Below are 17,129 nucleotides of genomic sequence, written 5' to 3' on the forward strand. Positions count from 1 at the left end.
GTTATTAAACATTTTTGAACCACTTCACAGAAAGCAGAAGCCACTGCCATCCCTAGCAACCCCCAGCTCCCTGAGCCCCTGGCTGAGACAGTGACCCCTGCCGTAAAAACTGTAGGGGGCCCGAGCCCCGGCGAGGCTCCTGGAGCTCACCACAGGCTACCAAGCCCCAACCCAGAGGCTGGCTCGCTAAAGAGGCCCACGCCTGAGCTAGCCCCTGAGAGTGTCACATCAGAACCAAGACAGTCTGGACTGGCCAGTTCAGAAGCAAAGGTATCCCACTGACCTGCCTCTGGATGCTCCGTGACCGGGTCCAGCTCAGCTCGATATGACCCAACTGACCGCCTGTGCTGCTGCTGCTGCTGCTGCCTGTCTACCTGCCTACTTCCTGCCGCCACGCTTATCTGTCTCTACTTTGTGACCCGCCCCCTTGCATGTCCGCTGACCACCGTGCTGCCCAGAAGACTTTGAATTTTGTGTGTGAACGTGCGTGCGTTTACATTTGTGCATGTACTATAAGCAAATGCTGTTTAAGCAACAATGAGTGTTAGATGACGTAGCGAATGTCTCACAGCACTCACTGTTGTTGACCCTCTTTGCATGGCCACTAGAAGTAGATCTCTGTGCTGTATTTTCCTAATGCTGATAAAGCAGAGCCATTGATTTTGTAAAAGTAGCCGTTGATTTTCCAACCGCTGCATCTGCAATTTTAGTGTTTAGTGCAATAATCGTCTATTAAAAGCTTGGGTGAGAGACTTCAGATTTGGCTGGAAAATTAACAGTTGCTTCTTAAATACCAGGCTTTGAAATGTGTGCGTTTTTTTATGTGCAAGTTATGTTAAATGTTATTGTAAAACAGTGGGTGTCATTTTCCTAAATTATATCAAATAATTGCAATATCAAGCCAGGTTGGTCTATAACAACTACCAATACTATAATGCAGTGTCAGTCTGGAAAGGTTTTGGCTAAAAATGTATCCCATTGTTATGTACTACAGTATTTGGTTTGCTATATAATTTCAATTGCCTTCAGTAAGTGCTTAATTTGAAAGGACAGTGATTTCTGTTTTAATACATTATCTGACAAGTAACCCCTCCCTCTCAGTTTCTCTATTGCAGGTCTTTCCCCAATTCTTTCCTCTTTCTGTCATTAATTTCAGAAAATACTTTTAATATTTTCATTTACTGCATCCTTTCATATTAGAATGAATTGTGTAGTACGTCGGTGGATTCTGTGATGCCGCTAACCGTATTCTTTGTTGTGTATTTGTAGATGTTTCAAAAGGCTCCCTATAGCCCAGACAGCACAGGGAGACCCGGTCCTGGATTGAAACCTGGGAATTATAACCCTCAACAGGGATACCAACCTGATCAGCAACCGTACAGAGATTATGACCACCCACCGAGTCGGTTTGATGTCAACAGTGGAAGTGGTTACGTAGAACCAAAGTATAGAAACTATGACTCTCCGCCCTTTGAGAACAGTGTGCCTCCTCTCTACGACCAGCAACAGTGGAATCCTTACGTCCACACACACTCGACTGCCGACTCACAAGGCTACGATCCACGCCTGCCATACAGCGATGGCCCCGAGTCTCAGTACACCCCTCCGCTCCGTTTCGATGAGCCGCCGCCTCAGCAGGGATTCGACGGACGGCCTCGCTACGGTAAACCCGCAGTTCCTGGGCCCGCCCGTTACGATGACCCCCCACCGCTTTCTCCAGACCTCCACTACAACCAAGATTCTCAACACTCTCCGGCTGTCCGCTCTCCCAGCGGCCAACGGCCTTCCTACAACCAGGGACCAACACAGCACGTAAAAGGCTACAAACCTCAGCCGTATGACGCAGCTCCTGTAAACTCTGACACCAGCCCCACATCGCCTCCAAAAGCGGAGGTCAACTCATTTTCCACCACAGACATTTCAAAGCTCGACACTGCCAGAAAAGAGATACGCGAGGATGACCCCGCCATGCAACCACAGTCTGTTCTAACGAGAGTCAAAATGTTTGAAAACAAACGTTCGGTGTCTGTGGACCGAGCCAGAGATACGGTGGATCCATCTGCAAACAAGGTAAACTTTTTGTGGCTTTCTTTCTATTCATTGGGAACATCGACTGTGGCAAATCTACGTACATGTGACACGTATGGCCTTTTGTGTTGCTAACTTAGGCTGCAGATTTGCCCTTGAAAGCAGGGGGAATCATCCCAAAAGCCAATTCTTTGAGCAACCTGGACTCAGAAAAGAGCTTTAGGTAAGCTTTTTTTCTCACGCTTTGGCACGCTGAGATTTCAGGGTCATACTTGAAAGACCTTTGTTTAATTATTATGCCCAACTTGACTCATTTTAATTGAATTCCTTGCATTCTTATTCTTTGTCTTATTCTTTGCATTGTTTACCCACCTAGAGTCCCTGAGCCTCAGAAGCCTCAGTCCAAAGCGGCTGATGACATTGTGCGTGCCAACCATTATGACCCGGATGAGGATGAGGACTACTATAGGAAACAGCTCTCTTACTTTGACAGACTTCAGACTGGCCCCGCCAAACCTCAAGCTCAAGCACAAACAACGCACAACTTCTCCAGGTAATTTTCAAAGGAACATTGTGATTTTGACCCCATTGGTTCAAAAGCTTTTACCCATCACACCAGATTTACTGGCAATGTCACGGGTATATACAAATTAGACTGGGATTTTGCAAATTTTAATGACATATAACGTGCAAAAAAAAAAAAAAGTTGGGTTTTGTCTTGTTGTTCTTGGTCATGTTTTTTTACACTCTAACTTTTACACCACATTTATGGAAGCGATTTTAGAGCAGGGTTTGGAATCCACCACTCAGATATCCATTTCACTTTCAATCTCCATTTTTATATCCAAGTGGAATGTTCATTGAGTTTTCTTTAATGAGATGGTTTTCTCTCTATGTTTACAGAACAGAATCAGTGGAGAAACCAAGTACAGCAGAGAAAAGATATGAACCAGTACCCCAGTTGACACCAACTTTGCCACCAGCCACACTTCCCAAGCCCTTAACTGAAGGTATGACACATATCCTGCCAGTTTCATATAAAACACACACGTTTGTGCATTTTCAAATGGGTAATGAGAGTAACTCTAATAAATGTCCCTCAGCCAAACCTCCTTCCAGAGAGGACACTGTCCATAGCAACTTGCTGCCTCACAAAGGTTTTCCTGAGAAGTCTCCAGTGAATGGCACAAGTGAAAAGCTTCTGAAAACTTTCACCAGCAGCGGGGCTCCACCAGCATCAAGCTACAACCGCTATTTGCCCAAACCCTACACAGCGTCTGCCAGGCCTTTTGAACGCAAGTTCGACAGTCCCAAATTCAACCACAACCTTCTGCCCAATGACAAGCCAGATATGGCCTCAAAGGTAAGCAGCCTTTCAACAAGTGTGACTAATGTTGTTGTTAGTGTGTAGAAAGTTCAAGTGACTTCAGTGGAAGGTCTGCTCACCTGTCAAACTGCAGTACAGCTTCAATTACCACTCAGTGTGAATGTGGCTGTATATGTTTCTCCTTTGCTTTACCCCTTGCTAAAATTAGTATTTTTAGAAATAATGTCTTTTACACGTAGCTGTATTTGTTCAGGAAAAAGTTTATGTACTATCCGGTAGTGATGGGAAAATGAAGCTTCATGAACCAGTTGTTGTATTCTTTGGCTTGTCTAGATGGCAATGTTGGTTTAAAGTGAGGGTTTTAAGGAATGGCAAGTCGGTGGGCTTTCAGCTCTTCGGTGAACAGAAAGTGCCATCTAAGTAAACACAACAACGGGTTCATGAATCATCTTGAAGCTTCATTTGCCCATCATTAATATCCAGTATGGGTGAAGTACATAATAGATCACTTTGGTTTTGAACAGGGTCAAAGTGCAAGCCCAGCAAAGCCCTCCCAGTCCCACAACGCAGACCATGACAGTGGCCTAGATACATTCACTCGTACAATGGACCATCGCACTAAGTATCAGCACAACAATGTCAACGCTGTGCCCAAGGCCATTCCCGTGAGGTAACCAATCACATCATTCGTGGATGGAATCAAATGTATTCCATTGGAGACAAACGTTTCTGCCTTCCAGCCCCACTGCCCTGGAGGATGACGACGATGAGGATGAGGGCCACACTGTGGTCGCGACTGCCCGGGGTATCTTCAACAGCAACGGTGGTGTCCTGAGCTCTATCGAAACGGGCGTCAGCATTATTATCCCTCAGGGTGCCATTCCTGAAGGCATAGAGCAGGAGATCTACTTCAAGGTCTGCCGAGATAACAGCATCCTGCCTCCACTTGACAAGGAGAAAGGTAGCATTGTCACAAAATGAAAAAGATTGTAGTCACTCTTGCGCTCTTTGTTTCTGTTCATCATTGCATTGTCCTTTGTCATATAAGCAGTTTGTCGTAAAATATTTTATCACCTTTTGTCATTCCATGAGTTACCCCTGTACTCATACATTTGTAATGCATATATGAATGTATGCATGTTTGGGATAATTTTAAAATACCAGCAGGATTTCATTCAATCTAATCTATAGATGTCAATCATTTGGGTGGTGCAAACTGTTTTTACCTTTCTGTTGAGTTCAATAAGTGAACATTTATCTTCTGATGTCTGAATTATTAGATAATAATTGTTAAAAATGTGTTTATTGTTTTTTTTCTCCTCTGTCATTCCCAGGGGAGACTTTGCTGAGCCCTCTGGTGATGTGTGGACCTCACGGCCTCAAGTTTTTGAAGCCTGTGGAGCTGCGCTTACCTCACTGTGCGTCAATGACCCCTGATGGTTGGTCTTTTGCTCTAAAATCCTCCGACTCCTCGTCGGGTATGCTGTGTTCTCTCAGTTCTTCTGGGGTCGTTTGGGCTGGCTCTGTGACTATTTGACTGTTGGGGTCACTTGAATCATTTCCCCTTAGTTGTGATTATTATTATTTGTATTTTTCTCACCGATGTTTTGTGAGATTTTGGAAAAAGAATCAGTCTACGGGGAAATAAATCTTGCCTTTCATTTACATACAGTATCATAATGGCTTTAGTTTAATCCATTTCACTTTTTATCACTCATTTTCTCTAATTGCCAACTTGCCTATCTTTGTCACATCAAAGTCCGTTTTCATTATTCATTTATTATTATATGTTGCAAGTCATTTACTAGTCATTGGTTTTATGTCAAATCATTTTATTTTTTATTGTAATGAAGCTAATTAGTAGGTCTACCTATTTTTATGGGCTTGAATATAAATCAACCTCACTGGTTTTCCTAATATATATATGCATGCAGGAGCAAATTGACTTGACTTTTATTATACCTACATGCACACGCATACATTATAAATTGATACTCGATACCACTTTCTCAGACCGATACCAATGTTAGTATAGACTTTTCATACATAAAACATTTTCACCAGAAAACAATGATGTATTGACAATGGAGTTTCAAAGAAAGACCTATATATGCCAATGCAGCAATTCTCCTGAAAATTGCATTAATTTAATGACCAATTTTTAATCTTCTAATTCGTGATCGTAAAACTGTCACAAGAAGGTGGCCAGAACCTTGAAATAAGGCTGGTATCGGTACTTGCTCATCTCTAATATATACAATGTATGTGCATGCGAGCATGTGTGTGTGTTTGTGATATAAAAACTGCATGTTCTTGTTTCTTTCCTCTCACACAGCCACCCAAATCCTGGCCATAAGACCTGCCTTTATAGTTCTCTTGATTAAATTTGACGACCATTCCTCCCTTGGCCCTAATGAGGATAAATGATACAGAAAATTAATAGTTGTTGTAGGATAGGATATATGTCGCGATGCATAGATAAGTTAAGATAGGGTTTGGAAATTCCTCCCTTGAATGTCAATTATTTGGTTGAGTGCACTTAATGTTTGTGCTTGTTTCCAAAACACTTTTTTTTTATAGTCTATGTCATTTACCTTTCCAGGAGCTACAAATATGCATAAATAAAGACCTGTAGTTCATTAGAAGCGCATTGTGCAGAAGCCAAATTATAGCAAAGTAAAAAGCTCAATTCCTGCAAAGAAAGAGAGTTACTTCACGAAGAGTGGTAATTTTGGCCGTTGTTAGGATTAGCAGTTAATTAGCCTCATTTTAAGAATGAGAATGAATGAGATGCTGCTTTGCTCTGTTGTTGCGCTGAATAGGAGAAGGATTATCAGGCTGCGTGCTAATCCTCTTATTGCGAGGCAAGTCCACTCTCCAGCCTGCTCGTGTCCCCTCTGTGACTTTCCTCTTACATCGTGTCCCCACTATTCTTGCCCTTCTTTACAGCGCTCTGCAGCTAATGGATGCTCCTCTTTGTGCCTTATTGTCTAATCACGCTTTTTATTTTCCAGGCCATGTAAAACTAGTGAACTTCAGGAGAGTGGACATAGTGCATGAGCAGCGAAGCTCTCAGTAGTTCACCACTATGTCATGTTGTCATTTAGATGTGGTCATGTTCTTCTTTTTTTATTTCCTGTTGTTTAACAGAGCTGCTGAGAACTAGTTGTGGTTATTATGATAATAAGCACCACTGCTAGGTAAAAAATGAAGCAGAAATGCAAAACGGTTCTCTCACAAACGCTTTTCCAGAAATAGGCTACAGATAATTCGGGATGACTTGACACTGCGGTACGCCGTCGTCATAGTGACTGAGGTTGAATTTTGAGTCAACAAGAGGCTGGGGGGACATTCATTAAAGATGAAATGATTTGTCTATTCTCGAGTGTCTCCAGTGTTTGGATTTGAGCCACTGTCTTGTACTCTCCAAATATGGCTGGCAGGCAGGAGATGCAATCAGGCTCTGCAGCTCCACTGGAGTAGTTGATGGATTCATTCTACAGTTATTGTTCCATACAACCAACTCCGAAGAGGGAGTGCTTATATAGCCATTAGAGCTTAATTGAACCTAAAAGACTCTTATAACTCACCATCTGCTCCATCTGTTCCCATTCCTCTCAGGTGACCCCAAAAACTGGCAGAACAAGTCTCTCCCTGGAGACCCCAACTACCTGGTGGGAGCCAACTGTGTTTCTGTGCTCATCGACCACTTTTAAGTGGGGGGGGGGGGGGGGGCAGCAGGTGTGATGTTACAAAATATGCATCCATAGTGGATAAACATGGACACATACACATTGACAGCTGCACTCTCCAACTCCCGACGGTGACGTGAAGAAGATCCAGTCAGTGCTGTTTACGGCCAGGCGCTGAAGAAACAAACTTTTGCCATCAAATGAAGTCTTGATGAAGTAAAACCACTGATGCATGCCCCCCCTACCCCGCCCCCACTGAAGATTATCACTATCTATACATACAGTACAATAAAGTTTTTATATGCGTATACATGGATGAATTGTTTTCCAATTTGCGCCACCAGCGAACATATTTTACAAACCTGTGTCGGTGTATTTATGCTATATATGCATACAGTATATATAGTAGTCTAGATAAAATGTATAATGCATTTTTGTCCTGAATTCAACCTCCTATTATTTTTCAGTTGAGGTGACTGAATATAATATGTATCCATATTCTTCCACTTTGAGGGAATGTGGTGAAAGTTTGAGTCTCAGACGAGGCAGTCGAAGGAGTTTGCAGGTCAGCTGGATCTAAAAGCCAAGCAGCACACTTTAACCTTTATTCTTCCTCTGTTGCGCCTTTTCTTCCGGTGAGACCTTGTAGCTTGAGTTGTTCTCACTCCTTCCAGCCTGAGGGAGATCTATGCATGTCGTTCTACTCAGGTCCAGTGGCCTCCTTCGTTGCTTCCTCACATTTGTTTCCAGTCATCTCTTTTTGCACTCTTGCATTCAAACACAATAAGCAGTGATGCCTTATCTGGAGCTCATTCACCTCTTTTCATGAAGGAAACAATAATTTATGATGAGTAACTGTCTCGTGTTGTTTGGTTTGCCGTTCTTGTTAATCAGTGTATAAGCAAACTCGGATTCAGCACACAGTAATGGTTGTGATTGGATAACAAATGTATGTTGGTTTTATCTCCTATGCATTACTTACAACAACAAACACAAGAAGATGAAGAGTGACTGTAAATAATGCTAGCATATTGCCTTGGTTCTTTTGTTTGTAAATGAACTTTTTTTATTCTTTCTTTTTGTATAAAATGTAGCGAAAACATTTTAAAAAGTGGAAGAGTAACAAGGAAATATGATCATCTTTGTATTCTGGATTATACCCTCGAGCCTTGAAATGTTGAACCCGACAGTATACTACATGACATCTTTTCTACCAACATATTCTCGTTCAATTACCATCAGAAATTGTCTTTTTATGGCTACTTAAGGATCAGGAAAGTGTTTGGGCTGAATTTTTTTTTTTTCTTCTCAAAACAAAAGTTGTACTCCCAAAATGTTCCTTTCACTACTGGATGCTGTATTGTGTGCCCTTAAATGTATTTTTGTACTAATAGACAATTACTGATATATGGCACACCAGTACCATCTTATTTTTAGACTTAACACAGCTTTAATCGGATAATAGCTCTTCACGTGTGGCTGATTTCATTATTATTATTTTCCTCCTCTGCAACACAATTTTAAGTATACCACTGTATTAATAAATAAAATCATTTTAAAGTAACGTTTGACAAAGGTGTCCCTGTCGTTTCTTACAAAGTGAAACATTTTATTGATCTAAAATAAGATGTCACTTCCAGCATTAAGCAGCTATATTTAGCTCCAGTTAACTTGCCATTTTTTAAAAGATTCGTCTTGATTTGCTTGCACAATATTTGCAATGCTCATCAATGTCATTTTTTGTTGCAGTGTGACTGTATGACTTGCACCAATTGTTTACGTGCTCCTGCCTCCCATTGGTGCCTCAACACGCAATTCACAATTGTGGCCACGAGACGGCGTCGGTGATCTCTGAACTTCGTTCATTCACCATCCAAACCGCTTCTCATTGTGAATTGAAATGTAAGAATCCTGCATTACGACAAATCCATTTCTATAGCGATCTTTTGTCTCGGACCAGAGCATTAAAATGCAATGGTGATCTTTTCCTGCCCACCTTCATAGTTACCATTGACCGACAGTGACCTTCATTGAATCTTACCTGCAGATTGTATTGAGCTCACTATTACAGCCACCAGATAATATCAAAATCCAGCCTGCAACAAAGTTGTGAAATATTTCCCAAAGATATTTCCTACTTTTTATTTTGACCTAGATATGCGCTTACATATGACCTAGACCAGCAAACTGGACCACACATTCTCTATTGCAAGTTGCTTTCACATATTAAGTATTATGTATTTTCTAATCATGAAGATTGCACATTTTGGGAATTATAAGAATCATGCCTTGCTGATGGTTGGACACAAATTTCTAGTTGTGTCAGAAATCTGGATGGGAAAATAACCTCATCTCAAAAGCGTGCACGTAAAAATTTAAGCGCAAACGGCAGTGCATGGCCCTTTCTGCTCTTTTAAGAATAAATGAATGACGCCCTCTGCTGAACATAACAAAGAATTTCGTTTAAATGTAATAGAGTAGAAGTAGAAGCGCCTTCTGATGGCGATGAAAAGCCTGCACAGCGCTGGTAGTAATAATAATGTCCAGCAATGACTTCTTTATTGCGTGAGTTTTGAGTGCCAGACCATGCCCAAGAAATACAAACTCTACAAAGCAGTGACCCTATATTTATTTTGCATTTTAAATCTTTGTACACAATCCCAGTATGTGTATATGAGGTGTAGGTATTATTTTTCCCACTTGGGGTCACCACGCTCACACTCTACATTACTGCATTCATGACACGCACCACCAGCATTTTTAAGGGTGTACATATACATACATACACCCTTGAAAATGCTGCATTTTTAAGGGTGTACATATACATACATACACCCTTGAAAATATTGGATTAAAAACAACCCATCCAGTTTTGTTTTGCACAAAACAACCCAACAAATTGGGTTGTTTTATTGCAAAAATTGGATCGGTCCAATTTTAACCCCGAAAATCATTTTTTTAAATCACGTGTGTGTGTGTTAGATTAGATTAGATAAAATAGATAAAATAGATAGATAGATAGATAGATAGATAGATAGATAGATAGATAGATAGATAGATAGATAGATAGATAGATAGATAGATAGATAGATAGATAGATAGATAGATAGATAGATAGATAGATAGATAGATAGATAGATAGATAGATAATTTGCACAATATAGCCTGTAGATTTGTTTCCATCACAGCAGGATTCAAGCGGCCCATATTCTTCTCTTTGTTTCCAAAAATGCTCCCTAACTTCATCCCCCGGGAATAAAAGCTCTCATGCTGCACCAGCAGCACCTCTTCGCACACACATGACTTCCGAACGCCCCTTTCTTCCCTCCTCCGTCACCACAGTAGTAAGTCAGCCTTGCTCCCACTGCTGCATGCGCACAGACGCACTGTGGCACATTTCCAACAACTGCGCACCAAAGGCTCAATTGCGGATATTCTACGACAGTATTCGAGACGCTGGATACGCTGGATGGTGTCCAAGCTGCACCGTGTTTTGAATCCACGCATCTATTATCTTCAGCATGGCAACGTGACAATGGTGCAAGGTTGGTTCTGCGGTGCGCCTTCGGTGACTTTTCTAACGAGGAATGGCTTGTTCGTCAGAGCTAAGAAGGAATTTGATGGAACCCTCATTTGGATTTCGAATGTAACTCTACGCAGCTGGTGCTGATTCCACTCGATCCTCTCGCCTCTTCTTTCCTCCCACTCACGGCAGCTCGACGCTAATTGGAGAGCATCTCAATTGGTGGAGAGCAACCACATCGAGCTTTGACCTCCACTCTCGTCGTTCACCTAGTTGTGTTGTGGGATTTCTTCTCCTCTCTCTCCTGCTCGCCCGACCTTTGCATTGCACCTTTTATTTAAGGACAATGCCGGTGAACGCGTTGCCCCGGGCGGTCATCGGCGGCCAGGGCTCCCTCAGCCCGGCGTCGCTGTCCCGCAACCTCTCTCGCCTGAGGGAATACCGGACTCGGACCCGGATCATGCTGGCCCTCGGAGTCTCTCAGATGGTCCTGGGAAGCCTCATCCTGGCCGTCAGCTTCGCAGCTCTCGCTCTAACCACATCTCCCAGGGTGCGACACTCTTGCCCTTTTTGGGCTGGTTTTTCCGTGAGTACATCTTTTTCCCCCCTCTCTCTTTCTTCGTTTTCCTGCTGATCCTTAAAGATTGCTGTATTTCATCAAGATTTCTTTGTGTACAATTTCCCAACCTGTATTGATCTAATCTAGCCAATTAAGGTACGCCACAAAAAATGTATACACTAATTTGCCATATTGTGGAAGAGAATTGTTCTGATACATTGGGCTTGGTGTCAATGCCACTGAATAAATATTACAATAGTGTGTATACTCTTACAACTTTGCAAAAAAAAATATAGCAACTCCTTGAAAAAAAATTACTTGAGTGTGGGGAGAGATCACTGAAAGGGCAAAGAAAGTAGCACAGTGGATGATATCATAGCAATCTTCCAATATCACATAAATATACACAATAGGAATGACATCAGACTGCATCATCATCTCATTGGACACTTAGTTTGCACCGGTGATGACATACTGCTTCTTTTCTGTATAGATTCTTAGAACCTCTAAGGACGAACGCAGTTCAAGGCTGGTCACACTGATATTTATTTAAATTTTTAAATAATGGAAATTTAAAAAAAAGTTGTTCTAGTTTGTAAAAAAATATCAAGTAACATTTTAATGTTCTAAACTGGTTGTTGTGTGACCTCAATATTTGACTGCACTATTTCCCCACCAAGAAATGTGCTACTCCAAGTTGTAACACTTGAGGGCCATTTAACTGAAGGACTTCATCTTCCAATCTGTTATTGCTTGCCATTTTGACTGCAACATTTCACAAGTGTGAATGTAAAATTACCATTTGTGGATCCATCCATTCCTAAAAGTGTTTGCTCTTAATAGGTTGTGAGCTTTTTCCCACACTATAGCACATACTGTAAAAACATTTTTAAAATGTTCACTGGTTCAAATGAACCACACACATATTGACGTATAATGTAAATGCTAAACAGATTATAAATGGGCTCCTTTTAGAATAGAATGTCTGTGTTTTTCCATGTTAAATTTTCATGGTGTTTTTTTGTATTTATGAGCGCACATTTCCTTGATTTGCTGCCAGAGACCCTGTGCAGGGCCACACCATTAATTATAGAGGCACTGGGCCGAAGTGCATGAGAGGGGGAGCGAGTAAGGGTCTCCTTGGTGCCATCAGGGCCATCTGTGTTTGTGTGTGAGGATGTGCTCGTAGCCACATGTGTGCGGGAGGGTACAGTTACAAGGGAATAGGAAGTAGCCACAGGGGTCAGAGTGCAAAGGCCAAGATGCATTCAGGAGGGGTGCTTGGAGTTTATTTGACAAACCTGAGGACCCGACTCAAGTTTATATCCCAATGTTGGGATGCATGTTTGTCAGTCTGGTCATGGCATGTCTCCTCCAAATATGCATGTTTGTGGTGTGAGGTGCTATTGGACCCTGGGTGAGGCTCTTTGTTATTGTCAATCTGGAGACTGTGATGCTGTTCTCCGGCGGTAGTTTAGTCACACCACTGCACTCCACAATGTCCACCCTTCAACACAAGTTAACATTTGTCCCTCTTGGATCTGAGTGGTTCGTCTTGACATGTGGGTGAACTAAGCTAATGAGCAAGTTGATGTACATGTGGGCGTGTGTGTGTGTGTGTGTGCGTGTGTGTGTGCGCGCGTGTTTGTGTGTGTGTGTCACTTTACCTCCTAGAACAGGGGTGTCAAACTCAGTGTAGTCATAGCTTCTTTCGGAGGGCCATTATGACTGTCAACCCAAATAAATGTATGAGCACCTCATATTATATACAGTAAAAGCTACAAAACAAACTGACAAATAACTCCTTTTCAAATCAGATGAGTAAAAACTAGTCAAATATAAAAAAAAAAGATATTATTAAAAGAGAAGACAATTTGCAATTCTAGTAATGACACACGAATTTGATGCACAATCTGTCTTCGCGGGCCACATAAAATGATGTGGCGGGCCGTATCTGGCCCCCGGGCCTTGCGTTTGACACCATGTCCTAGAAAAAGAAATTGCTGCTTCCTCCTACAGACTAACTAGCAGTGACAGAATGCTTCTCCACAAACCTGTTAAACTATGTGTACTTGTGTTGACAACATTAACAGCCACTGCAGACAAATGCGCTTCATAGTAATGTCAATATAAGGTGGTAGGCATTTGATCATAAATTTGACCTGTGATATTTGGCCGGAATCCATCTTGAAAAGAGGATTGCTTTATGGTTTAAAGCTGTTAAATAAATAGCCAGATGAACACCATGTCTGATCCTTTATGGACCATGAGCTGCCGAGCTTTCCGACAAGTCCCAACAATCCCCTTTGCAGCGCTTTGTATCCCACACAAACATACACGGGCAGATTAGTGCAGAATCTGATGATGCTCTGTGCTGGAACATGGTGCACAGAATGGCCAAAAATCAACAATACTTTTTTTAGCCGCACAGACTTTCTACACAGTCTTTGTGTGTGTCTGTAAGAAAATTTGTCCAATGTCGGGAGTGTGTTTTTTTGCATTCCAAAAATTATTACAATTGTAAATTTTGCATTTTTTTCTAAAATTGCCTTCTATCGATGAAACAAATACACTCACCAATGTGTTGCTAGTCTAAAAACTCAAAAACCATATTACTCAACACCTAATGGATAAAGGTGTCACCATAGTGGAGCTGCCAAAACGATTAATCGACAAGTAATTGACTTAATTGACAATTTTAATATTCAAGTAATCGAAACACTATCCAAGTCCTCTCAGGTCTGTCTCTCAACAGTAATTTTTCATTAATCTTGTAGTAAATTACTACTAGTAATTCATGAAAAGAAACAGATAATATTTTGTGTTTAAATCAAAACATTTGCAAATGGCTTTTACTTCAGAAAACTGCACCAGTAACTTAATCAGTTTGGTGAGTACAATATTAATCTTTCTTGGGTGATATTGTTGAATCTTTATTTAGTTGTTTCTATTACTAAACGATACACGATGAACAACAGTACATGGAGAAAAATAAATCTGCGATACACATTCATTTAAAAAAAATTATATCCGATTATTTGTTTAATCTATGGATTAATAGACAGAATAATTGATTCTAAAAATATATTGTCGTGACAGCCCGACACCACAGTGCATCATCGGAGACTGAGAAAAAGCCAGCAACAAATTCTGGACTTTACTTTAACCCTATTAGAGAAAACTAGACAGAGGCAGTGCATATGTTTGGATCACTTCGGAGTTAATTTATGGAGATGCTGATGGTAATTTGTTCCGCATGTCAGCTGCTGACAGCTGCAGAAGTCCTTTGGCTCGCCATGTCGTTCATGGGCCAAAGCCAGCAGGGCAGAGTCATTTCACAGCCAAAAGCTCTCAGGTGAACCTGCTGGCCAGACACAGCACAGAAACGCATCTGTCGGATGAGCCCGGTACCGAATCACCCTTTATCACCAGCTGACATCGACCGGAAGTGACGGCTGTCCGAGCGGAGCTATGGGTTGATAGCCAGCCTGGAGAAAAAGAGCGAGATGGAAGACATTGTTGGACTAGGCTGGCACACCAATGATTAGAAGTACTGAGATGTTTGTGCAGCAGTGAGAGTTTGGCTGTGCCAGCTCACGTGACCGATATTTTCAAGCTGTGGCATTGTTTGAACTAGAATTGTCGTAACATCAAAAGAAAAGTAAAGATGCTGTTTTTAAAGGTTCATTTCTAGGCTGTGGGTTCTTAACGAATATTTTCATTGTGATTGATTGATTGATTCACTTTATTTCTTCACACAGCATCATTGATCATTATTACATGTACATAGATCATGACATTTTATTTGCGTGGAAGGTTCACGCTCTCAAATGTATGTCTTAAATGTCTCTCTTTGACTGTTTAGTGTCCGGGTGCTGCCATCATTGTTCAGCATATGAATCATTAATAATGATCTGCTTCATTACCTCCATTCCCTGCAGCATGTACAGTTGGTCACACACACACACACACACACACACACACACACACACACACACACACAGATGCGCTCACACCAATTTATCCTGCGCAGGGCCGGGTTCTGATGAAATATGCTGTGGTTGAAAATAAAGCTCTTGAATTGTTTGAATGTCAGACAGGCTGAGGGAGCGTTTATTATGAGGATCAATTGCTCAGGTGACATCACATGTCAACAAAACTTTCACTGTCATCTGACCAAGGCGGAGTGATTCGGCAAATATGAATGATGATATTATTCTCGCCACAGTTGGAATGTTTGACGGGTCACTCGAAAACTGTGGTAGATGCCGTCAGAGCCAAAAAGGATGACAACTATGTCCATTTCCCGATATTTATGGTACTAACTGCAGAAGACATTAGTTGGGTCAGGGGATGATACATGTAAATTGCTAGGAAGAAAGACAGCATTCCGGGCATAAATTATATTTCAACAGGCAAGCTGCTTCAAAAACAGAAGTTGCAGGATTTGATGTATGTTTATTGAGGGAATTTATCTTTTGTTTGGATTCCTTGGCACAGACCTGCTCATTTTGACAGTGAGATGAATAGTGCGATGTTAGCTAGCCATGATGTTTTGCATAAATTACTCGGACAACTCGAGCCAACTTTTTATCCATAGCAGTTTGTCTTTTCAACACTAGGCCACTGGGAATGTTTGGCTGCAATAATTTAGATTGGGATCATTCATCAGAATGCAGCAATCGGTTAAGCAGTCACATGCTTCCCCCACAAGGCTCATTTGATCTGTCATGGTCAAAGCATATGTCCACCTCCACCATCGATGCATGTTTTATTGATAGTTGCATTTTTAATAATGCTCAGCTGTGATTGACACGGTCAGAGAGAGGCATTTCCCCCACTGTGTGTTGTGTTGTGTTAATGTAGTCATTAATCCCCATCTGTCAACTAAGGCTCCTCAGATACAAGCCATCTCACTCACATGTGAATATTGATCAAGTGAATTCAGGGCAACCCCTTCAGTCACCAGGCTTTGCGTCAGCTTTCCTTCTTTTTGTGACCCTGTGGCACTTTTTAGCTTTTTTTTTTTTTGCAGTGACCTCACTAGCGTATTTAAAGCGGTGTGCGATGATGTCAGAGAAGAAGCGCTTAAGGCGTCGCTCTGCAGCAATAATTCACTTTCCCACAGCATCTTCCCATAATAAGTAGGAATGCTGCCTGCTGCCTCTCATTACCCCGAGGACCCTCCAGTGTATCCCTACTGTACTCCAGTGTTACCCGTGAGCACTCGCATGATGGAAAATGCAGGTTGTCCTTGTTAACACACACGCACGCACACGCGCACGTGTACGTGCGCACACGCTGAAAACACTTTATTTGAAATGAGCAGTTTTCAGTTTGCCAGCGCAACATTAATACTGAGGTGACGAGGCATTGATATTCGTATGTTGGGTATTTTTTTAAGACATGACATTTACTGGTATGCATTTGATTGTTTTATTTTTCATAGGCTGCTGCATTGTTTGCACGCTTCTCCACACTGATATTTTTCTTGGCATACCTGCACGAGTCGTTATTCTTTGAGTTGTGCGCAGCAAAAATATGAAGTATGAATTTAGTTTTCTTTGAGGAAGCATAATTATGGGTAACAGTGTCAACCGGATTTAGATCGTTTGACTTTTTCTATTTAACGATTTAGACATTGTGGTGTGGAATGAAGCCAAATCCTGATGAAAAGAAGAGCTTATAAATTGAATGCATTGTGCCCAATCAAAACTGCTGATTGTTGTGAAGACCAGTCAATTAAAGCTATGGAACATGATTATAACTGAAGAGAACAAACAAATGGGATGAATGAAAACACTAGTCAGTGACTATGACAGTTTGGGGGCGAGGGGGATATTGTTTTATATTTCAAATGCGACACATATTTCGTCCACGAGTCCATCACAGCTCTCCTGCGGTAAAGCCTCCTCTTTCTTTCCTAAGCATGCTTTTGTTTGTTGCGTGGCCATGCGATAGTCTGACCCAGCTGCGGTTCAGGATGTGTCGGCCAGAATG

At 41.6% G+C, this 17,129-nt stretch overlaps 2 protein-coding genes across 12 annotated transcripts in view; both read left to right on the plus strand.

The window, feature by feature from the left end:
• The window catches only part of tjp1a (tight junction protein 1a), an 80,536-nt gene extending 71,918 nt beyond the window's left edge, over window positions 1-8,618 (plus strand). For 6 of the 11 annotated variants that reach the window (XM_037248327.1, XM_037248329.1, XM_037248328.1 and 3 more), the window contains 10 exons: window positions 31-270; window positions 1,270-2,070; window positions 2,169-2,251; window positions 2,405-2,581; window positions 2,932-3,038; window positions 3,132-3,391; window positions 3,880-4,025; window positions 4,096-4,316; window positions 4,690-4,833; window positions 6,977-8,618. In XM_037248327.1, coding sequence (XP_037104222.1) covers window positions 31-270; window positions 1,270-2,070; window positions 2,169-2,251; window positions 2,405-2,581; window positions 2,932-3,038; window positions 3,132-3,391; window positions 3,880-4,025; window positions 4,096-4,316; window positions 4,690-4,833; window positions 6,977-7,071 — 2,274 coding nt within the window. In that variant the 3' untranslated portion in view covers window positions 7,072-8,618. The remainder of the gene's footprint in view (window positions 1-30; window positions 271-1,269; window positions 2,071-2,168; window positions 2,252-2,404; window positions 2,582-2,931; window positions 3,039-3,131; window positions 3,392-3,879; window positions 4,026-4,095; window positions 4,317-4,689; window positions 4,834-6,976) is intronic. The other 5 variants (XM_037248333.1, XM_037248338.1, XM_037248331.1 and 2 more) reach the window with 3 other exon arrangements.
• Window positions 8,619-10,369: 1,751 nt separating this feature from the next.
• Window positions 10,370-17,129, plus strand: part of fam189a1 (family with sequence similarity 189 member A1) — a 54,117-nt gene continuing 47,357 nt past the window's right edge. The window contains exon 1 of the mRNA XM_037247776.1: window positions 10,370-11,156. Within this exon, the coding sequence (XP_037103671.1) occupies window positions 10,917-11,156 (240 nt within the window). The 5' untranslated portion in view covers window positions 10,370-10,916. The remainder of the gene's footprint in view (window positions 11,157-17,129) is intronic.

The sequence above is a fragment of the Syngnathus acus genome, chromosome 3, assembly GCF_901709675.1.
Source record: "Syngnathus acus chromosome 3, fSynAcu1.2, whole genome shotgun sequence".
Lineage (NCBI taxonomy): Eukaryota > Metazoa > Chordata > Actinopteri > Syngnathiformes > Syngnathidae > Syngnathus > Syngnathus acus.